Source organism: Colossoma macropomum, unplaced genomic scaffold, assembly GCF_904425465.1.
Source record: "Colossoma macropomum unplaced genomic scaffold, Colossoma_macropomum, whole genome shotgun sequence".
NCBI lineage: Eukaryota > Metazoa > Chordata > Actinopteri > Characiformes > Serrasalmidae > Colossoma > Colossoma macropomum.
The window spans coordinates 24,389,463-24,405,702 of NW_023494784.1; the positions used below are offsets into that span (position 1 = coordinate 24,389,463).

The 16,240-nt window shown below is 38.2% G+C and overlaps 2 protein-coding genes across 9 annotated transcripts in view; both read right to left on the reverse strand.

Annotated features, from left to right (window-relative positions):
* Window positions 1-93: 93 nt before the first annotated feature.
* LOC118802349 (trans-1,2-dihydrobenzene-1,2-diol dehydrogenase-like) lies at window positions 94-9,427 on the reverse strand. Of its 3 annotated transcripts, XM_036562973.1 has the most exons (8): window positions 9,325-9,427; window positions 7,494-7,605; window positions 7,055-7,218; window positions 6,890-6,961; window positions 6,709-6,778; window positions 6,311-6,435; window positions 1,996-2,146; window positions 94-1,435 (listed from the first exon to the last, which is right to left on the reverse strand). In XM_036562973.1, the coding sequence occupies exons 1-8, from the start codon at window positions 9,412-9,414 to the stop codon at window positions 1,323-1,325; spliced, it is 897 nt and encodes a 298-aa protein (XP_036418866.1). In that variant the 5' UTR covers window positions 9,415-9,427; the 3' UTR covers window positions 94-1,322. The 3 variants fall into 3 exon arrangements, with proteins under 3 accessions (XP_036418866.1, XP_036418793.1, XP_036418925.1); XM_036562900.1 differs by having other exon boundaries at window positions 6,709-6,961; XM_036563032.1 differs by lacking the exon at window positions 1,996-2,146 and having other exon boundaries at window positions 6,709-6,961.
* A 2,628-nt stretch (window positions 9,428-12,055) lies between these two features.
* The window catches only part of myo1b (myosin IB), a 75,555-nt gene continuing 71,370 nt past the window's right edge, over window positions 12,056-16,240 (reverse strand). For all 6 annotated transcript variants that reach the window (XM_036563240.1, XM_036563128.1, XM_036563199.1 and 3 more), the window contains 7 exons: window positions 15,919-15,993; window positions 15,454-15,588; window positions 15,248-15,354; window positions 14,991-15,123; window positions 14,716-14,868; window positions 14,380-14,510; window positions 12,056-14,287 (listed from right to left, as the gene is read on the reverse strand). In XM_036563240.1, the coding sequence (XP_036419133.1) occupies window positions 14,158-14,287; window positions 14,380-14,510; window positions 14,716-14,868; window positions 14,991-15,123; window positions 15,248-15,354; window positions 15,454-15,588; window positions 15,919-15,993 (864 nt within the window). In that variant the 3' untranslated portion in view covers window positions 12,056-14,157. The remainder of the gene's footprint in view (window positions 14,288-14,379; window positions 14,511-14,715; window positions 14,869-14,990; window positions 15,124-15,247; window positions 15,355-15,453; window positions 15,589-15,918; window positions 15,994-16,240) is intronic.

The window sequence follows — 16,240 nt, forward strand, 5'->3', positions numbered from 1 at the left end:
AAATAAATGATCATCACAGCAAGTTTTTCAGAAGTTTAATAAGTTGGAACAGCAGCAGCAATACAATATTTATATAAAAAAACCCTTCTAAAAAATCCAGTTTAACAAAACTAATTACGCTCACCCAGTGATGAAACACACAGTTTCTCACTGTTCTTTAAGTACTGTTGATCTCCACGATATGCTACAGTGCATATGTACAGTAGCTGTATCCAAAACTGCATCCTATTCACTACATAGTGCACTATTTTTTATTTTGTAATGATGCCCAAAAACGTAATGCAGAAGATTCAGGGCACTCACACAATCCCACAATGCACTGCAACACGTACTGTACAATCGATGTACCCTAGCAGACAGGAGATATCCTGAAATGCACTTGCGTTTGAAGATTCATGGGCAACTTCTCTGAGGAGGATTACTGGGCCCAGCTACAATGTCAGTGTCACAGATCTGAGTTACAGTCAAACTCAGCAGTTACCATGGACTGATGGCAGGACGTTTATGGTGTTTATGCTTCAAAATCTGCACAATAACGAGCAAACTCGTATGTTATCTACAATAGTGTTCTACATAGTGATCCAGATTTTTGAATGTAGGATATATTGACTGGGGAACCATTTCGGACACAGCAAGTGATGCAATTTATCATGATAACAAAAAAGTTAAAGGGCTATCAAAGATTTTGAAGGGGCAGTGTTTCAGGGACTATATATAAACAAAGCAAATAGTTTAATACAAATAAATAGTTTTAACACGGAATAGATAAAGCACCTTGATATTCCTGTGCTGTGAAATATATATACATAGTGAAGATTTTCTCACATTAAAATGGTTTAGATCAGGAACCTGTTGCTTTATTAGTGACAACCACAGACGTTAAGCATCTCTGTTTTCCTGTTTTTCTATTTTAATTGTGCCAAATTTTACAGTTTAGATCTTGCATCTCTGCAAACCATCTGACCATAAACGGACACCCTCATGTGTAATTTGGTCCACTAGCCACTGCAGGGTAAAACCAAGCGAATCAAATGAAAAAGGAGAATGTTCCAAAAACCCAGACTCAGCCTGATGTTATTCAGTGATGTAAGTTAGCAAAGGATTTTTTTTAAACAATAAATTTTGCCCCATCAGTTTTGGAGGTGTAGCGCCACCCCTGAGTATAGATATATATTTAAATAGAGTTTAAAAAATATCAGTAAATCTCTATTTTTTTTTTCTAGAAATTAGAAGCATCTGCTAACTTGTATTTCACAATAAATAGCACACAAAGCCAATCCTATTTCTATCAATTTTATTTACCAAAAGCAGTGAGATGACTGTCAGTGATTGCTGTCTTGGCTGTAAGTTACACCGACCTGTCTTCTGGCTTCGTCCATTATCTCTGCAAGAAGACTGGACTCTGACAGGGACATCACAGAGCTCTCCTTCAGTCCTGTATGATCAAACACAATGGCTAAGTGGAAGTTTGTTTTATAATATATGCAGTGATCTATGAAAGACTGCTTCATAATATATGCAGTCTGTCATGATGTTTATTCCAGCAGTGTTATGTGCCATTCAGTGCCGCAGGCTTTGACAAATCAACAGTTGTGTTCTCATGGCCCCTATAACATTTCAGTAAGAGATAAACTGGCCAATCAGATGTCTGCATGGTTGTGTAGTAGAGTCAAGCAACAAGCTCTCCAGCAAGCACACACCAAAAATGCCACAAATATGAGGTGTCAGAAAACATTTGATTTCACAAACTGATAATGCTGAATCAGGGAAAGAGAGACAACAACAGACAAAACAAAAAGAAATACAAGTTTTTTTCTGTATTCTAGCAATCGTATAAAAATCCAAAAACAGATCTTTCCTAAGATTATGTGGAGAAAAATGTGCAGAAAGCACCTGGTTTCCCAGAAGCATCCCACGGTAAAACTCTTAAGTCTTATAAAGACTGTTCAAAGGGATTTTACATCTACAATCACAGCCCAAGCTGCTGGGTCTTACCACTGAGAAGACACTGACGAACGTCTGCAGCTTCATAGCGCAGTCCTGTACTATGGGTGAAGTTGAGAGGCATGCAGGGCTCTGGTAGTGGGTGCCGAATGACTTTACTATTCACCTCCAACGTTACAGGACACCACATGTGATCTGGTATCTACAGAGGACAACAACAACATCATGGCTTTATATACACCAGTCCTTAGAGCCCTGTAGACATCCACATTTTTGCTCAATCCATTCCAACACCTAGAACAAAAATGTGGACCAACAGGGGGGCCCGAAGGACTGGTTTAACAACCACTGATATACACTCTATGTCCAAAAGTTAGTAGACACCTGCTCATCCAATGTTTCTTCTGAAGTGAAGGGTATTATTAGGGTGATTGTACCTCTTTGCTGAAGTAACAGCCTCTACTCTTCTCGGAAGGTTTTACACCAGACATTAGAACATTGCTGTGAGGATCTGACTGCATTTAGCAATAATCCAGTCCGAAGAAGTCGGGAAAGCTGCGAACAGGGCTTAGGTAGTTTTCAATATTCACAAGACCATATTCTCTTCAGACAGAAAAACTGTGAGAGAAATTCGCAGGGTGAGATCATATTTACACCATATTCTCTTCAGACAGAAAAACTGCAAACAAGTTTGTAAGGAGATGAATACTTAGGAGAAAAAGTGTGAGTAAGGTTTGTGTGACTGAGATTAGGGTTTGTAGTGGCTACCAGTAAATTGTGTGTTTTTGTACCAGTACATCATGTTTGTTTTGTCTGTGTATTGTTGTCGTTGTTCTCATCATTTTCTTAATACTAACAGGTACCATTGAGGATTTACCCCTAAAAGATTTTTTGCAGGATATATTTCCTTGAATTAATTATGTAGATTACTTTGTTCTTCTTTGTGCAAATTATACTGTTTTTGTAAAATTTGAAGTTTTGGGTCCCTGGTTGAGTAAGGTACAACAGGCACAAGACTGGAAGTACAGTGACTATGATTATCACTCTGATATCTTAGAAGTTTACTGCTTTCCTTAATGTTCTATGTATTCAGTCCAACAAGATGTACACATTGTAAATTCTCCTATAATGACTTCCTCGCAGCCGAGTTCTGAGGATCAATCAGACTTTTCTGATTTGCTTTCTGGTTTGAGACTCATTTGACACTGGAAAAATGTTGAATGTTGAATTGTTGGTAGTTACTCCTAAAACTACATTCCGACCATATTGTGCTCAGTATCCTTGTGAAAAACGCCACCCATTGCAAGAGGGCTCCAAACCCACCACTAAACCAAATCACTTTGAGCAAAGCCTTCGCATGTCTGCTCTACACAGCGTACAGCACTATGAAGAAGAAAAATCTAAAGAAAGCTGAGGTGCCGCATTATAATTCCCCTAAAAGACCAATTACACCTGCACAGGTATATAAGACAATACTCAATGATCCACAGTTGGTTGGGTCACCATATATTACAACTTCTTATAACAAACGAAGAGAAAGGACTTTTAGTCATGATGGAATATTTTTTTCCAAAACTTTATATTTTGTTGATGTGTGTGCAAAAGGACACCGCTATCCAAGAGTCAAAACTCCCATGACTTTCTTTGGGATAACTGAAGTAGAATTCGGTTGTGTGACTGCAGGGACAGTGGTAACTGTTTATTCTTTGCATCTAGCTGGTTTCTGTATATGGTCCAAAATAGAAAAGTCACAGGAAGCACATGACGCTTGCATACTGCAGCAACTGAGCTAAAAAGAGGATACAGTGAGGGGTGAGAAATGCCAGTTAAACGTTTTGTTTGGCCAAGATAATGCAAAGTTAATGCAAATTGACCACCAGTTCCACTAGTTTCCCTCAGAGCTATAGAGGTGCTGTTATTTGGCTTCAAAACCAGGAGTATACAAATATAAAACTCTTTTTAGACCTTGCATGAAATCATCTAGTAAATTGATCATGGCGTTTTTATTGATCCTTAAGTTTGTGTATGCGATCCTACCAGGAAAGGGAATAACCTATCATGATAATGAAGTTCTGACTATGATGATTGAATTTGCAAAGGCAATGAATTACTCTGATTTCTGGATCTGTCAGCAATTACTCTGCCCCAATCCCATTCAGATTGTCTGAGTGGTGATCTATCAGTTGGCCAGATTTTGCAGAGAACTGTGTGTGTGATTCTAATGCCTGCTGTTGCCCTAAAATCTTTTGCTACATGTTACCTAGCTAGGTTGGTCCCGTTCATTAGATGCATGCATGCACAAGACAATTGAGTCATGCACAAACAAAAACCAACCCTCATGCAAGGTGTAAAGATTTTTCTTGGTTAAGGTATTTATAGTAGTGAGAAGGAAACTGAAGCTTTTTCGATTGTGTTACAAAATCACATGAACACTTCTCTCAAAGCAGAAGTGAATTAGATAAAAGAAGTAGCTCTGCAAAACTGTGTTGCATTTAAAGTGTTTAAGGTTTGTGAGGTTGTGGAAGGGAAGTGCTGCACTTATTTCTGATGACTCAATCATACTGTGAGAGCTCACCCAAGACACCTCACACATTATAAAAGAACTACATAAAAAAACATTGTAGGGATCCTTCTCATCTGTATCTGTGGTTCACCAGTAGGGGTTTGTGGACAAAGCTACTATTGATTGTGGGTTCAGTGATATTTCTGATTACTATGTTGATGTGGAAAATATTCATGCTGTGCCCGACTCCCTGTCTGACTGGTCCCAGTAACAAGAACACGGCCCTTAATTACTATCCTCATTCGTACCGCAAATTAGACTGACCATTTTAGTACCACCTGGACCTTTCTGTCGAAGACAACTCCAGCGTTTAGGCAGTCTTGGCCCAAACACTTGCTTTTGTAGTGAGAAATGTGAGAAAAAATCTTATATTCTGATTATAAGCTTAGCTATATTTTTACATTAAGCTAGTATTTAACTTTAATCAAACAGCCTTCATTTTCTGCCTGGCAACAAAGTAATCTACAGAAGATATCATCTGACATGCTGTCATTTAATCTTTTTTTAAGACACATATAGGGTGTAGATATTTCCTGTGTAAGCAAGAAGGGAAATAAGAAAAGCATCTGCCACTGTGGTTGATGCTCATTTGCTGTCATCACCTTCTTTTAGAAATAGGGCCTCTGTCTTGAACTTAGATCATGTTCTAGCATTGTTTTTTATGTATAATTTTACAAAATCCATATTTGGTAAGTTTTTATTCTGTGAGAAATCTTAAGCTTTATATGAACTGTTCTGAAGAGCCTACATAATCCATCGTCAGAGTGAATGTGAATGTTAGAGACTTCTCGTCACAAGACGGTTACTCTCCCAGTACTGGAACAGAGGAAGATTTTCTTTAAATCAACTGCATGATTTCTCATCTTCCCTAACAACCTTAAGGTAGCTTAATTCACTAATTAGAAGGGATGTCTGCATACTTTTGGACAAACAGTGTATGAGATAAAAAGGCAAAGTTTATTATTGTGTTGCAGTGGTTCAGTGTAAGTTAATCTAACAAGACTTCATTCTAAGTCATTTTGTACCATTACCAATTTTGCCAAAATGTAAAGGGCAACTGGTATTTTCAGATTTTGCCAAAAAAGTGTCAAAAATGGAGATACAACATTTTGTTCCAACAGCAATGATATATATGTAGCTCGCTGTTGCTATGACTTTGTGACTGTACCTCTCTCGTTCTCAATCTTTTAAATAGATCTTTTTAAAAAGTTTTATTATGGCTCCCTTTACTGTAATCCCAACATACAGCAAACTAACAAAAGCAACAGCAAAGTAGAAAATGGCAGTTCCCCTTGAAACAAGACATAACATAGTGGTATGAAAGTGAGAGGCTGCAGTCCCAGAGCATGGAGCCACTGCGCCTCTCTGTGGTGAAAATAAGGATCTGTGTTCACTTTATGTTCATGTTCAGTCTGCCTTTACATTGTTATATGTTTAGTTTCATTTGAACACAATGAAAATAATGTTACTGAATTGTTGAAAGTAATAAATATATCCTGATGAAGCTTATTTTGTCCACTCATAGAGCTACAACAAAATGCACTACTTACTTTTTATCGAACAAATAAAGCAAATGTGATACATCATGATTAACTACACAAGAGAATGTGAATAATCATGGATAATTATTTTAATCATTTGAGAGCACTAATTAACTTTACCATATGGCACATTTTTGGCTACTCCTTATTTCCACCATATTTGAATTGAGACACCACCGCACTGTATTGAATCCAATTCTGTATTTTGTGTATCGTTAAAACCCCAATAATTATTGTTAACATGCTTTGAAAACACACATACCTTAATCATGCCCTTGGTGCCAACAATCACAGCGTCATTAGTGAGCATCATGGATATGGAACACGTGCAGACAGCCATTCTGTTGTGTGAGAATTTCAGCACAATGACCATGTGCCCATCAACACCTACAATATAATGAATGGTTTACTGTGTTTATATTGCTTCTAAAATATGTTGCTTGACACACACAGAACACAACCCACAAACAATTACTGGGAAGAACCTCAACAAAACCTTTGTGTTTATAGATAATTATAGATAATCTTTATAGATAATTTAACAGAAACAACTTAATTTATTTGACTTCATCCAAGCTTCCTATTGCTTTTAGTCACTCCTAAGCAGTGCAGTTTAATCATGTTTAAGAGAATTCAAAAATATTAAGCTGAGAAAGTTACCCGTGTCCAGCTTGTATCCTGTGGCTTGGATAGATTCAGGCCTTTCCCCTCTGTACACCATCAGCACAAACTGCAGACAGTAGACGCCAATGTCTAGCAGCGCCCCACCACCCAGCTCTTTCTCAACAAGCCGAGGGATGTGTGTGAGGGGGGCACCTAGATCTGCCCTTACCATCCTTACCTCTCCAACATCACCGTGACTCAGCAGCTCCCTGACCTCCACAGATACAGGAAAGAAACGTGTCCACAATGCCTGCAAAAACAGAGGAAAGCTCACTGTAGTTTGCAAACTAGCTGCAGTGACCTAGCAAAAATGATGAGTAAGCTTTGTGATCTTCTAACTCACCTCCATCAAAAAGACTTTATTTTTCTTGGCAGTGGCTACAAGTTCCTTTACTTCTTTTGCGTTCATAGCAAGTGGTTTCTCAATTAGCACATTCTTCCCAGCATTCATAAAGAGTTGGCCCACTCTCAGGTGGTGAGGATGGATGGTACCAACGTACACCACATCTGCAGGGTTCACAGACTGCATTTCAAGATGCAATGTAGTAGAAGGACTAGAATGAACACAGTGAATTCTGGACAGACTATGATGTAAAGGTTTATCATTCAGTTACAGTTCAGAACACTGCCTACATCACTCTTCACTGCCAACCTTTAGTACAGAGTGGCTTTTCTGCAGTTCTGCAGTATCTGAGCCAATTACACCGTATGTGTGTTGCCTGCTGTAAAGCATTAGCAGAAAACATATCAGTAACACATCTTTTTGTTTCAGAGAGAAGCACCTATTTCAGGGTCGATTGACAGCTCTTCGTAACTCCCATAGACTTTGGGAATACCATGCTTATCAGCGAACTCCTGTGCCTGCCTCAGTTCACGAGCTGCTACTGCAGTGACCTAAAAGGAGAAATCATTCAGTCTCTCAAAGAGCAACACTGCAGTTTAACTGCTAATAGCATGATGTAGAAAAGTTTGTAATTTAGACATTCAGCGTTTAATGGAATTACTGTAAATTCGAGTTACAGAAGTGCACCATTACAGAAAGGTCACATGCATTTAACATGTGCTCATATGTTAAGTCTAAAAAACACACAAGTAAACATATAATGTAAATGTGATCCAATGTGATTAAAATGAATAATATGTAATTACATGTGACATAATGTTATGACTACACATAAAATAATGTGAATATGTGACAACATGAAACATTTTAAATTTAAAAATATGATCATGACACAATATGAATACACTGACTGGCCACTTCATCAAGTTCACCTCCTTGGTTCTCCACCCTATCAGCTCCACTTACCATATAGGAGTACTTTGTAGTTCTACAATTACAGTGTGTAACTGTAGAACTACAAAGTACACCTATATGGTAAGTGGAGATTATAAAATGGACAACGAGTGGAGAAACAAGAAGGTGTACTTAATAAAGTGGCTGGTCTGTGAATGCCATAATGTGAATGTGTGATCACAAATGCCATAATGCAGTTATGTGATCACAGGTGCCATAATGTGATTATGCGATCATAAATGGCCTGTGATTATGTGGTCATATGTGCCATAATGTGAATGTGGTCAAAGATGCCATAATGTCAATGTGTAATTGTATGTACCATAATGTGATGACGTTAAACCACAAACTTACACTTGAACAGTGTTAATGAATGAATCACAATGTGAGAAATCACAAATGAAAAATACAAACATTTACGTTTTTACGGAAGTCCAGAGAGGTCGTGAGCTGTTGCTATAATCTTCTGGATTGCTATCTTGAGATAACAAGTTCATTATCTTGTGATCTCAAAATAACAACTTTGTTATCTTGAGGTCACAAGATAATGAACTCATTATCTCACGACAACAACTTTGTTATCTCGAGATAACAAGATAATTAACCCATTATCTCAAGATAACAAGATAATTAACTCATTATTTCAAGATAACAAGATAATTAACTTGTTATCTCAAAATAACAATCCAGAAAATTATAATTACCTCATGACCACTCCCATTTTTTCTTCAGGTTCTCGAGTGTCAGAAATCAAAAAGTAGGAAAGGGCAACAGCGGATAGCTAAAACACGGGAAATGTGTTGTTTTAAACAGTTCTCGTGAAGCCCTTCGCCTGAGTCGCCTTGCTTGTGATTTATTTGTTCCCTAACGTCAGTTTTTATCGCATGAATACTAGTTTAAAATACAGTCATACTGGTCTGACTACAGTTTAGGAAACAGAATCATTGTTATTCATTAACTTAATGTAAAGTTAAAGGCTTTCTCTACTTTCTCTCTGCTGCTACACAGAGTACTGAACCTCTGAATTTCTCCAGTTACACATTAATTCACCACATTTCCGTCCTTTTAGTCAGGCTTGTGTTTATTTCAGATTCCGCGTCGTGTTAACACTGCGAGGAGCGAGAAGTGGTCTGGACTTCCACTGAGGTCTGAGTGTTCGCTGTGGTCTTGGAAAGCTGGTACAGTACAGTCAACGTACACCGTGCACACCGCAAACGTTTGTTGGCTGTCAGACGACCCTGCGTGCCCTGCTGATCTGTTTACACCAGCTAACTAACACTACGCACTTCGCTAACGCCACAAACAAGTGGAGATACCTGATGGTCCTCTGTAGACAGGGTCTTCAGAGCCACTACAAAATCATGGCTGATTTTCCCAGCGCTGCATATTCCCCATCGAGTTGCCATGTTTACTGCAGCTGCAACTGAAACGTCTTAAACTACTCGCTAGATGGCGCCAGAGGATCATTTCACTTCCAAATCAGGACGAGTCAGTGGTCAACGTGCTGTTGTTAAATGATTCAGTAGTTTAAATTATTTAAACAATGTGAGGCCAACAGTGATTTTCAAGAGGTTAAATGCTTAAAGGGGAATTCCACTGATTTTCTAAAATGTTCATAAATCTGTATTATTCAATCGAAGATCCGTTTCAGAGAAACTTGTTTCAGGGTGGTGCTGATAGGAACCAGACGTCTAAATGCCTCTAAAACCTTCCTTACGAAAACATATTAGATTAAATGCTTATGAATACAGTGTTTTTAGGTATTAACCTAGTAAACTTTTCACAAGGTCAAAACCTAAAAACTAAAAATAATTAAAAAATAAAATCTGACTAACTTCAAAAAGTTTTCAACATTCATTCATAGTGGAAAAACTAGACCAAAACTTCAATTTAACCATGATCAGCTTTACATATGAAACTCAGGAGACATATAGGTTCACTGGTGGTTTTGGATAGTAAATAAAATGGCTATTTGCATTGTAGACATTGCAACCCCTGGTTCCTATCACAACCACTGTAAAGAAATCCAAGTGTGTATGTTTCTCTACAACTGAACCATCTCCCATCGAAACACTCTGAAAAATTGTTTACATCTCGATGACTCAATTATCCACACTTTTTTGAAAAAACAGTGGAATTTCCCTCTAAAATGTCCTCAAATTAACATATTAGATATTAGATACTTGGTTCAGTAATGTAGGCTTGTTTTCTTATAAACATTGTAAAGAAGACACAACAGACAAAATGCAAACACAAGGCTTTCAGCAGGTTTTTCTTTCAGCTGTATGTTTCAGAGCTGGGTGTGCCTTTCTTCGTCACTCCCCTTTAGGGCTGGTCTGCACCCTGCAGAAGGCTTGGCCTCTCCTCTGTTCCCAGACTGCAGGATGGTGGGAACTTGGTGAGGGTAGTGCTGTAATTGGGTGCTATTTTTAAATTCAGCATGCACAATCTGTCAAGGCCTGCTCCTCAGGGACCTGCCACCAGCAGCCTCCTCAAGCCGCGGAATTTAACCCAGGACAACTCTCCAGATGTGACGGAAAACATCTGGTCCAATCTCCTCATAGACAAGGTTCTCTTTCTGCCATGTTCTCCTTGATGGCAAGAATGCACAAAAAAGTTTAAATGCTACTCCCTTTACGTATTAAAGAAAAGTCTGGATAAAGACAGGTAGTTTGTATGAACCCTGATGTACGTTCTCATATAGTGTTAGAAAGTATTTAGCTCATAGATGATAAGCACTCTTACAACTTTTTTCAAGTGTTTTCACTATGAGATGTTTATCTGAATTTCCATTGTAACCCTCTACATCATCTACATCAGGGGTGCCCAAACTTTTTGTCTTGGGGAACCAATGTGCAGTGTTTGTTGTAGGTTGAGGACAAAACACAAAAACAAATACACAAATAGAGAAGGTATGTTTCAAATTGAGTTTTAAAAATGTATTTCATAACATTACACTATACCTTTTTCCTATAAATAGCATTTGAAAAGGAATTCGTTCAAACTGGGGTCCCACAGTAAGAAGAACAATTAAGGATTCAGACTTTAGGTATTTAGCAGGACTATGCTATGATCTATTTAAACTGAAGGCATTCATTGAAAAAGTAATGAGCTAAAAATATACAAAATCATCATTTGTAAGGTACTTCCTATTGGGATATGGCTGCCCCAAACCCTAATTTTACACTTGCAAAAATAATACTTTTTTTCAATGTTTTTTTAAAGAATGTTCTGATTTCAAATAAAGTTGGAAGATATCATTTATCATGAGTTTTATTTTTTAAATTAAAAGAAACTGCTGCGTTTTTCTGTCACTATTGAAACAGGACTGAGCCCTATTCACTATATAGTGCACTATTTGGGGGTTCTGCTATTTTCTCAAGGTGTCTGAAAACAGTGCAGAAGATCCAGCGCATTTAAACAATCCCACAATGCATTGCAGTAAGCAGCATACAACCAATGTACCCTAGTGGATTAGGGATACCCACAATGCATGGCATTGTTTGATTTGAGGATTCACACACACCTCAGTCTCCACACATCTCTCTTCAGACCTGTTACAGATGTAAGTAAACTCTTCTGTGCAGTCAGACTCAGCAGTTGTAGTGAATTGGTCGCAGGATGTTTATAGTGACTATGAGACGGAATCTGCTGTTGCACAGTAATTATATTTTTGAATGATACTCAAAATTAGCTGAAATTCTCACTGCTGAAACATTTGGTAAAGTTTCAGTAGTGTTATGATTGTTTTGGTAGGGGAACAAAAGGAATGTTCAATCACGTATTTTAATAAAATGAACATATTTAAGGTAGGTTCACTTAAATCAAAAGGATTTTAGTCTAAAGTCCAGGTCTGTTAAAAGTTCAAAATGTGTTTTAACTCTGATATTGAACCAGTTTGGTGTTGTGAATGTGTTCTCTCATTGAGGGAGGAAAACTTTCTGGTGGGCCAAATTAAACATCCTTACAGTTCACACTTTGGGCAGCCTTGCTCTAAACACTATTTAGTCACAAATACTGATAACACATGATTACACTGAACAACACTGGTTTGCCAAAGTTATTTATTTCTTGCTTTAATTTAAAAAAAAAAAAAAGATTACTTGTAAATTTGTTACAATTAGCATTTACTGAAACACATCTACGAGCTCGGTCGTTAGGCCGAGTTACATTTAGGCACACAACAGTTCTTTTCTCTTTAACTACTGACAAAGAAGAGAAAAAGGAATTGACTGTAGTATACTGCATTGAAGACAAACTGTACACAACCAAGGATCAAAAAAGTAAGCAACTCTGCACAATGCTTCCCTCAAAGGAAGGGCACAATAACCCTTTAATCTAAAATTCAACTATGTTTTATTGTGAGATTACAAAAACACTTGAAAAGTTTGAGAAGTGTAAAACACCTGCAGAAGCAAAAGGACTGTGGCAAAATCTTCTCTCAGGGCAGCATCTTCAAAATCTGTGGCAAGACCTTATTATGAACAAATTCAACAGTACAAAAAGCCTACTACAACATAAAGAGAAAATATGGTATTAAATATATTTTAAAGCAAAGCACTCACTTTCCATATCAGTGAGAAAAGTTTAAGCAGAACATTTTCACCTGTGTGTTTGGTCATGTGTGCAAAAGTGTACATGACAGAAGTGGAGACACTTGTAATGCTGTATTAGTGTGCTCTGCTTTGCACTCAAGGCCCCAAGAAAAACACTGCATGTACTTTTTGCCAGTGTGGGCCAGCTAGAAAAAGTAATACAGCACATATACAAATGGTGAAAAAGCTATCTGATTTTTATTGCCTCTACACAGTACATATGCATCAGCTTCTACTGTTAACCTTCTACACAGTCCATACGTGTTCTATGGCTTGGCTTATGTACATGCGGCAATGTTTGAGTAATTGGGCATGATGGAACATCCCCATTCTGCAGATAATGTTCAGTCTCCTTTACAAATAGGGGTCCTCTTTATGTTGTTTCCTGAAGCTGGAGATTTAGCCAACAGCTCTGCTCTCTCACTTTTTTCTCTTCAGAATGCAAAGCATTGAACGCATCCTTCAGTCATCACTACCACCATATAGACACCCAAAACGTCATCAAGCATGTTGTGATAGGTGTCACTGTGTCCTGTAAGGTCTAACTTCGTGTGTACCATTCTGATTCCATTAACATCTTAACTGCAGCATTATGAAGACCTACAACCCTCTGAGAAGTGAGGCATTCTTACATGCTTTCTCTCTCTTTTGTGCCTCTGTGTGGTTTGCAGGTGTAGTGCATGTTGCAGAATAGCACTATACAAAATTGTGAACATTTTGATCATTCAAAAATTATCTTTTGAAAAGCAAGTCTCCAACTTGTATTTTTTGGCATTGTCCTTCATGCTGGAGAGATTACATTTTTGGCTTGCACTGTAAATAATAAAGGTAATGCATTATGAAATAGAAATCAGAAAGAAACAGCTGATACTTCTAGACATCAAATTACATCACATCATTTGGCAAACTTTGGCAAGCCTGTTTTGATTGAACAGAAAGATTGTGCTGCTTGAGAATCACAAAGTGGTGGAAAGACAAGAAAATAAACAAAGTAAGACATATCGACTTACCCTGACCCTTGTGGAAAAAAAGTGCAATCTTAGTTTCTAGCTTTTCAGCAGTAACCCAGAAGCTCAACGCAAGTCTCTTGCTGTTTTTCTCACCCACTCAGAAACCCCCACAAAGCACGATGCCTACAAGCTGGTCCAGACTGGCTTCTACTCTGCTGCATGATGAGAGCACAGTGTCTCCTGCCAAGGGTTTAACCAAATCAAGCTCCTGCCAGTGTCATCTATGTCTTCATAATCACAACTATTAATGTCTTGATTAAACTAGAATACTAACGCACCCCAAGACTAGGAAGTAAGCATGGCCAACTCCTATCTATATATCATCCTAAACTTGGGATCCTCCTCTATGTGCCAAAATACTGTTATGTATGTAGTATTTTGGGGTCTCAATAATGCATTGATTCTGACTACAAAAAAGAGAAATGACAACAACAACAACAACATTATAATTGCACAGTCATTTGGGGGGCTGGGGTGAAGGTTAGGTTTAACGGTGAAGAGTCTCAGAAATGGCACCCTGATGGGGAGCGACTATGATTGGTCATTATGGCGAAGGAACAGACACCTCCAGAAGCCGGTTATTTTTACGCTTGCAGGTGACGCTGTTGCCGTTTTTGGGCCCAGCCTGAATGAATTTGACACACACTTTGTCCTGTTTGAACTGTACAAGGAATCTGCAAAAAAAGGAAGGTACAAAAATACAGCATTATGTCCTGCTCATTGTATAACACATGCTAAAAAAACTGGGAGAATGGTGGACACTTACTCATCTGAGATGTCAACACTGATTGGTTCCCTGTCAGCTGAAGCTGCTCCTGTGCGGTGAAGTTTGGTGATGATCTCTATTAATCGGTCACTGCTCAGCAAGAAGTCGCCTTTGGCTGCTGATGGAGTGCCCTACAGAGAGAGTGTTACAGTACTAATAGTAAAACAAAGGCAGTGGTCATACGGAAATGACTGTTTGAAATGTATTCTTGTTCTCAATGTCAGCAAAACTACACAATGCATTCTTGTCTGCTTATTGTTTATTTTGGTTTCTGTAATGAAACGAAATAGCACTGTGTCACTGTTTGTGAGACTAAATGATTAGTCAGGTGCTTGCCTCTTTGAGCTTGAGAGCAAAGAAGCCGTCATTCTGAGTGCTGACGGAGACACTGCTGAGATCAGGCAGCGGTACGCTGGCCTTCACTTGTCCCGTCTTCTGATCAGCCAGAACAAAGTTTTTCTTGGTGAGGAGGAAGATTCTGGAAGCCCCCTAAAATGAAAGTAGTAATACATGGTTATTTAGGCCTTGGAAATTTTGGAGCTGTTTAAGATGATTACATGTATACATTATGTCTTACTGAGAGGGACATCCCACTTCTTTGTGTTGCTCACCTTGCCATTGGCCCTGTTGATTTTATTGACCACATCTGCTAGAAGCACCTTTTCATCTACCACACTGTTCAGCTTCTGGTACTTAGGGTTCTTATTAATCTCCAGATAATCTCCTTTGAAAGGCTGACCCACACTGTGGAGCAAAGGAGATTCACCTTGTAGTGAACATCTATATAAACATGTTGCACACGGCTCACTTTTTTAACCCTTGATGACACATTCATTTATGCTAAAGAATGAATAAATTCTTATTATACCTGCTGGGGTACAGAGCCTTCTTGTCTTTGAAGATTTCACTTGCTTCCAGTTTCTCCTCATAGATGGCCTTCTTCTCTTCTGTGAACTGGCTCCTGTATTTCTTGCACTGGTTTTAATTGGGTAACATTCAAAAAATTATTAGACCAATGTTTTGTAAAGGTTGAGGAATGAACGAATGCATTATTGATTTATTTTAAAAACTGACCCTCCATAGGTGGAAGATTTTCCTGAGCTCTTGATGTGTGCCCTCCAGGAACAGGTAAGGCCTAGCTGGCCAGCTCTTATCAATGGGTGACATTGAAGGCATCGTGTTCTTCAAGCCTAAGAAGTACTTCTGCATCTGTATAAAACATATGCAAAAGCAACTTTATGTGAGAGCTTTCTCAATAATAATTTGTCACAGTGGTAACAAAACCTTGTTTCTCCGAAATGACAACTTGAGACATGAGAAGGGCAAAATGTTAAAGTTTTAATCCAAGTTATTTGTAACAAGATTTTCAAGTACTTTTTGACCATGTCTATAAAGGCCATCATCCAATCAGCTACTTGTTTAAAAAAAAAAAAATCACTGGTTATAAGCAGGCTCTGTAATTGGTTTAAACCTTTCACTGTGAAAATACCACATCACATTAGTCACTCTAAATGCGCAGAATTATTTTAAGTAACTTACAATTCTCTGGATGGTGAATTCATAGATCTTCTTGCCAGCATTTGCTCTAAAGAACTTTCTGTATTCCCTGCGGACCTGAAAAGGAAGAAGAGCCAGTCTATCACCTGTAGCCATGACAGTTTCTTGAAAACATTATAGTGTTAAAACCCTGTATAGTGTTTCCAGCACTTGCTCATTCACTACTGTTTTTAAAGTATGATTTTGTGTACAGGGAATCAAAATTGTTATTCATGGTAAACAACCAAATGCTATACATGCAGAAGCTACAGAATAGGTTGAAAAATAGTTGAGTATTCATTTAATGATATGTTTGTGCTATGAT

What these genes read in the sequence shown, in the direction of transcription:
- LOC118802349 (XM_036562900.1), bottom strand. Translation starts at nt 9,414, where the DNA reads ATGGCAACTCGATGGGGAATATGCAGCGCTGGGAAAATCAGCCATGAT. An exon ending in GTCAATCGACCCTGAAATAG is followed by an intron (nt 7,219 to 7,493) that starts GTGCTTCTCTCT and finishes TGAACCCTGCAG; the next exon opens with ATGTGGTGTACGTTGGTACC. An exon ending in AGGATACAAGCTGGACACGG is followed by an intron (nt 6,436 to 6,708) that starts GTAACTTTCTCA and finishes ATTATATTGTAG; the next exon opens with GTGTTGATGGGCACATGGTC.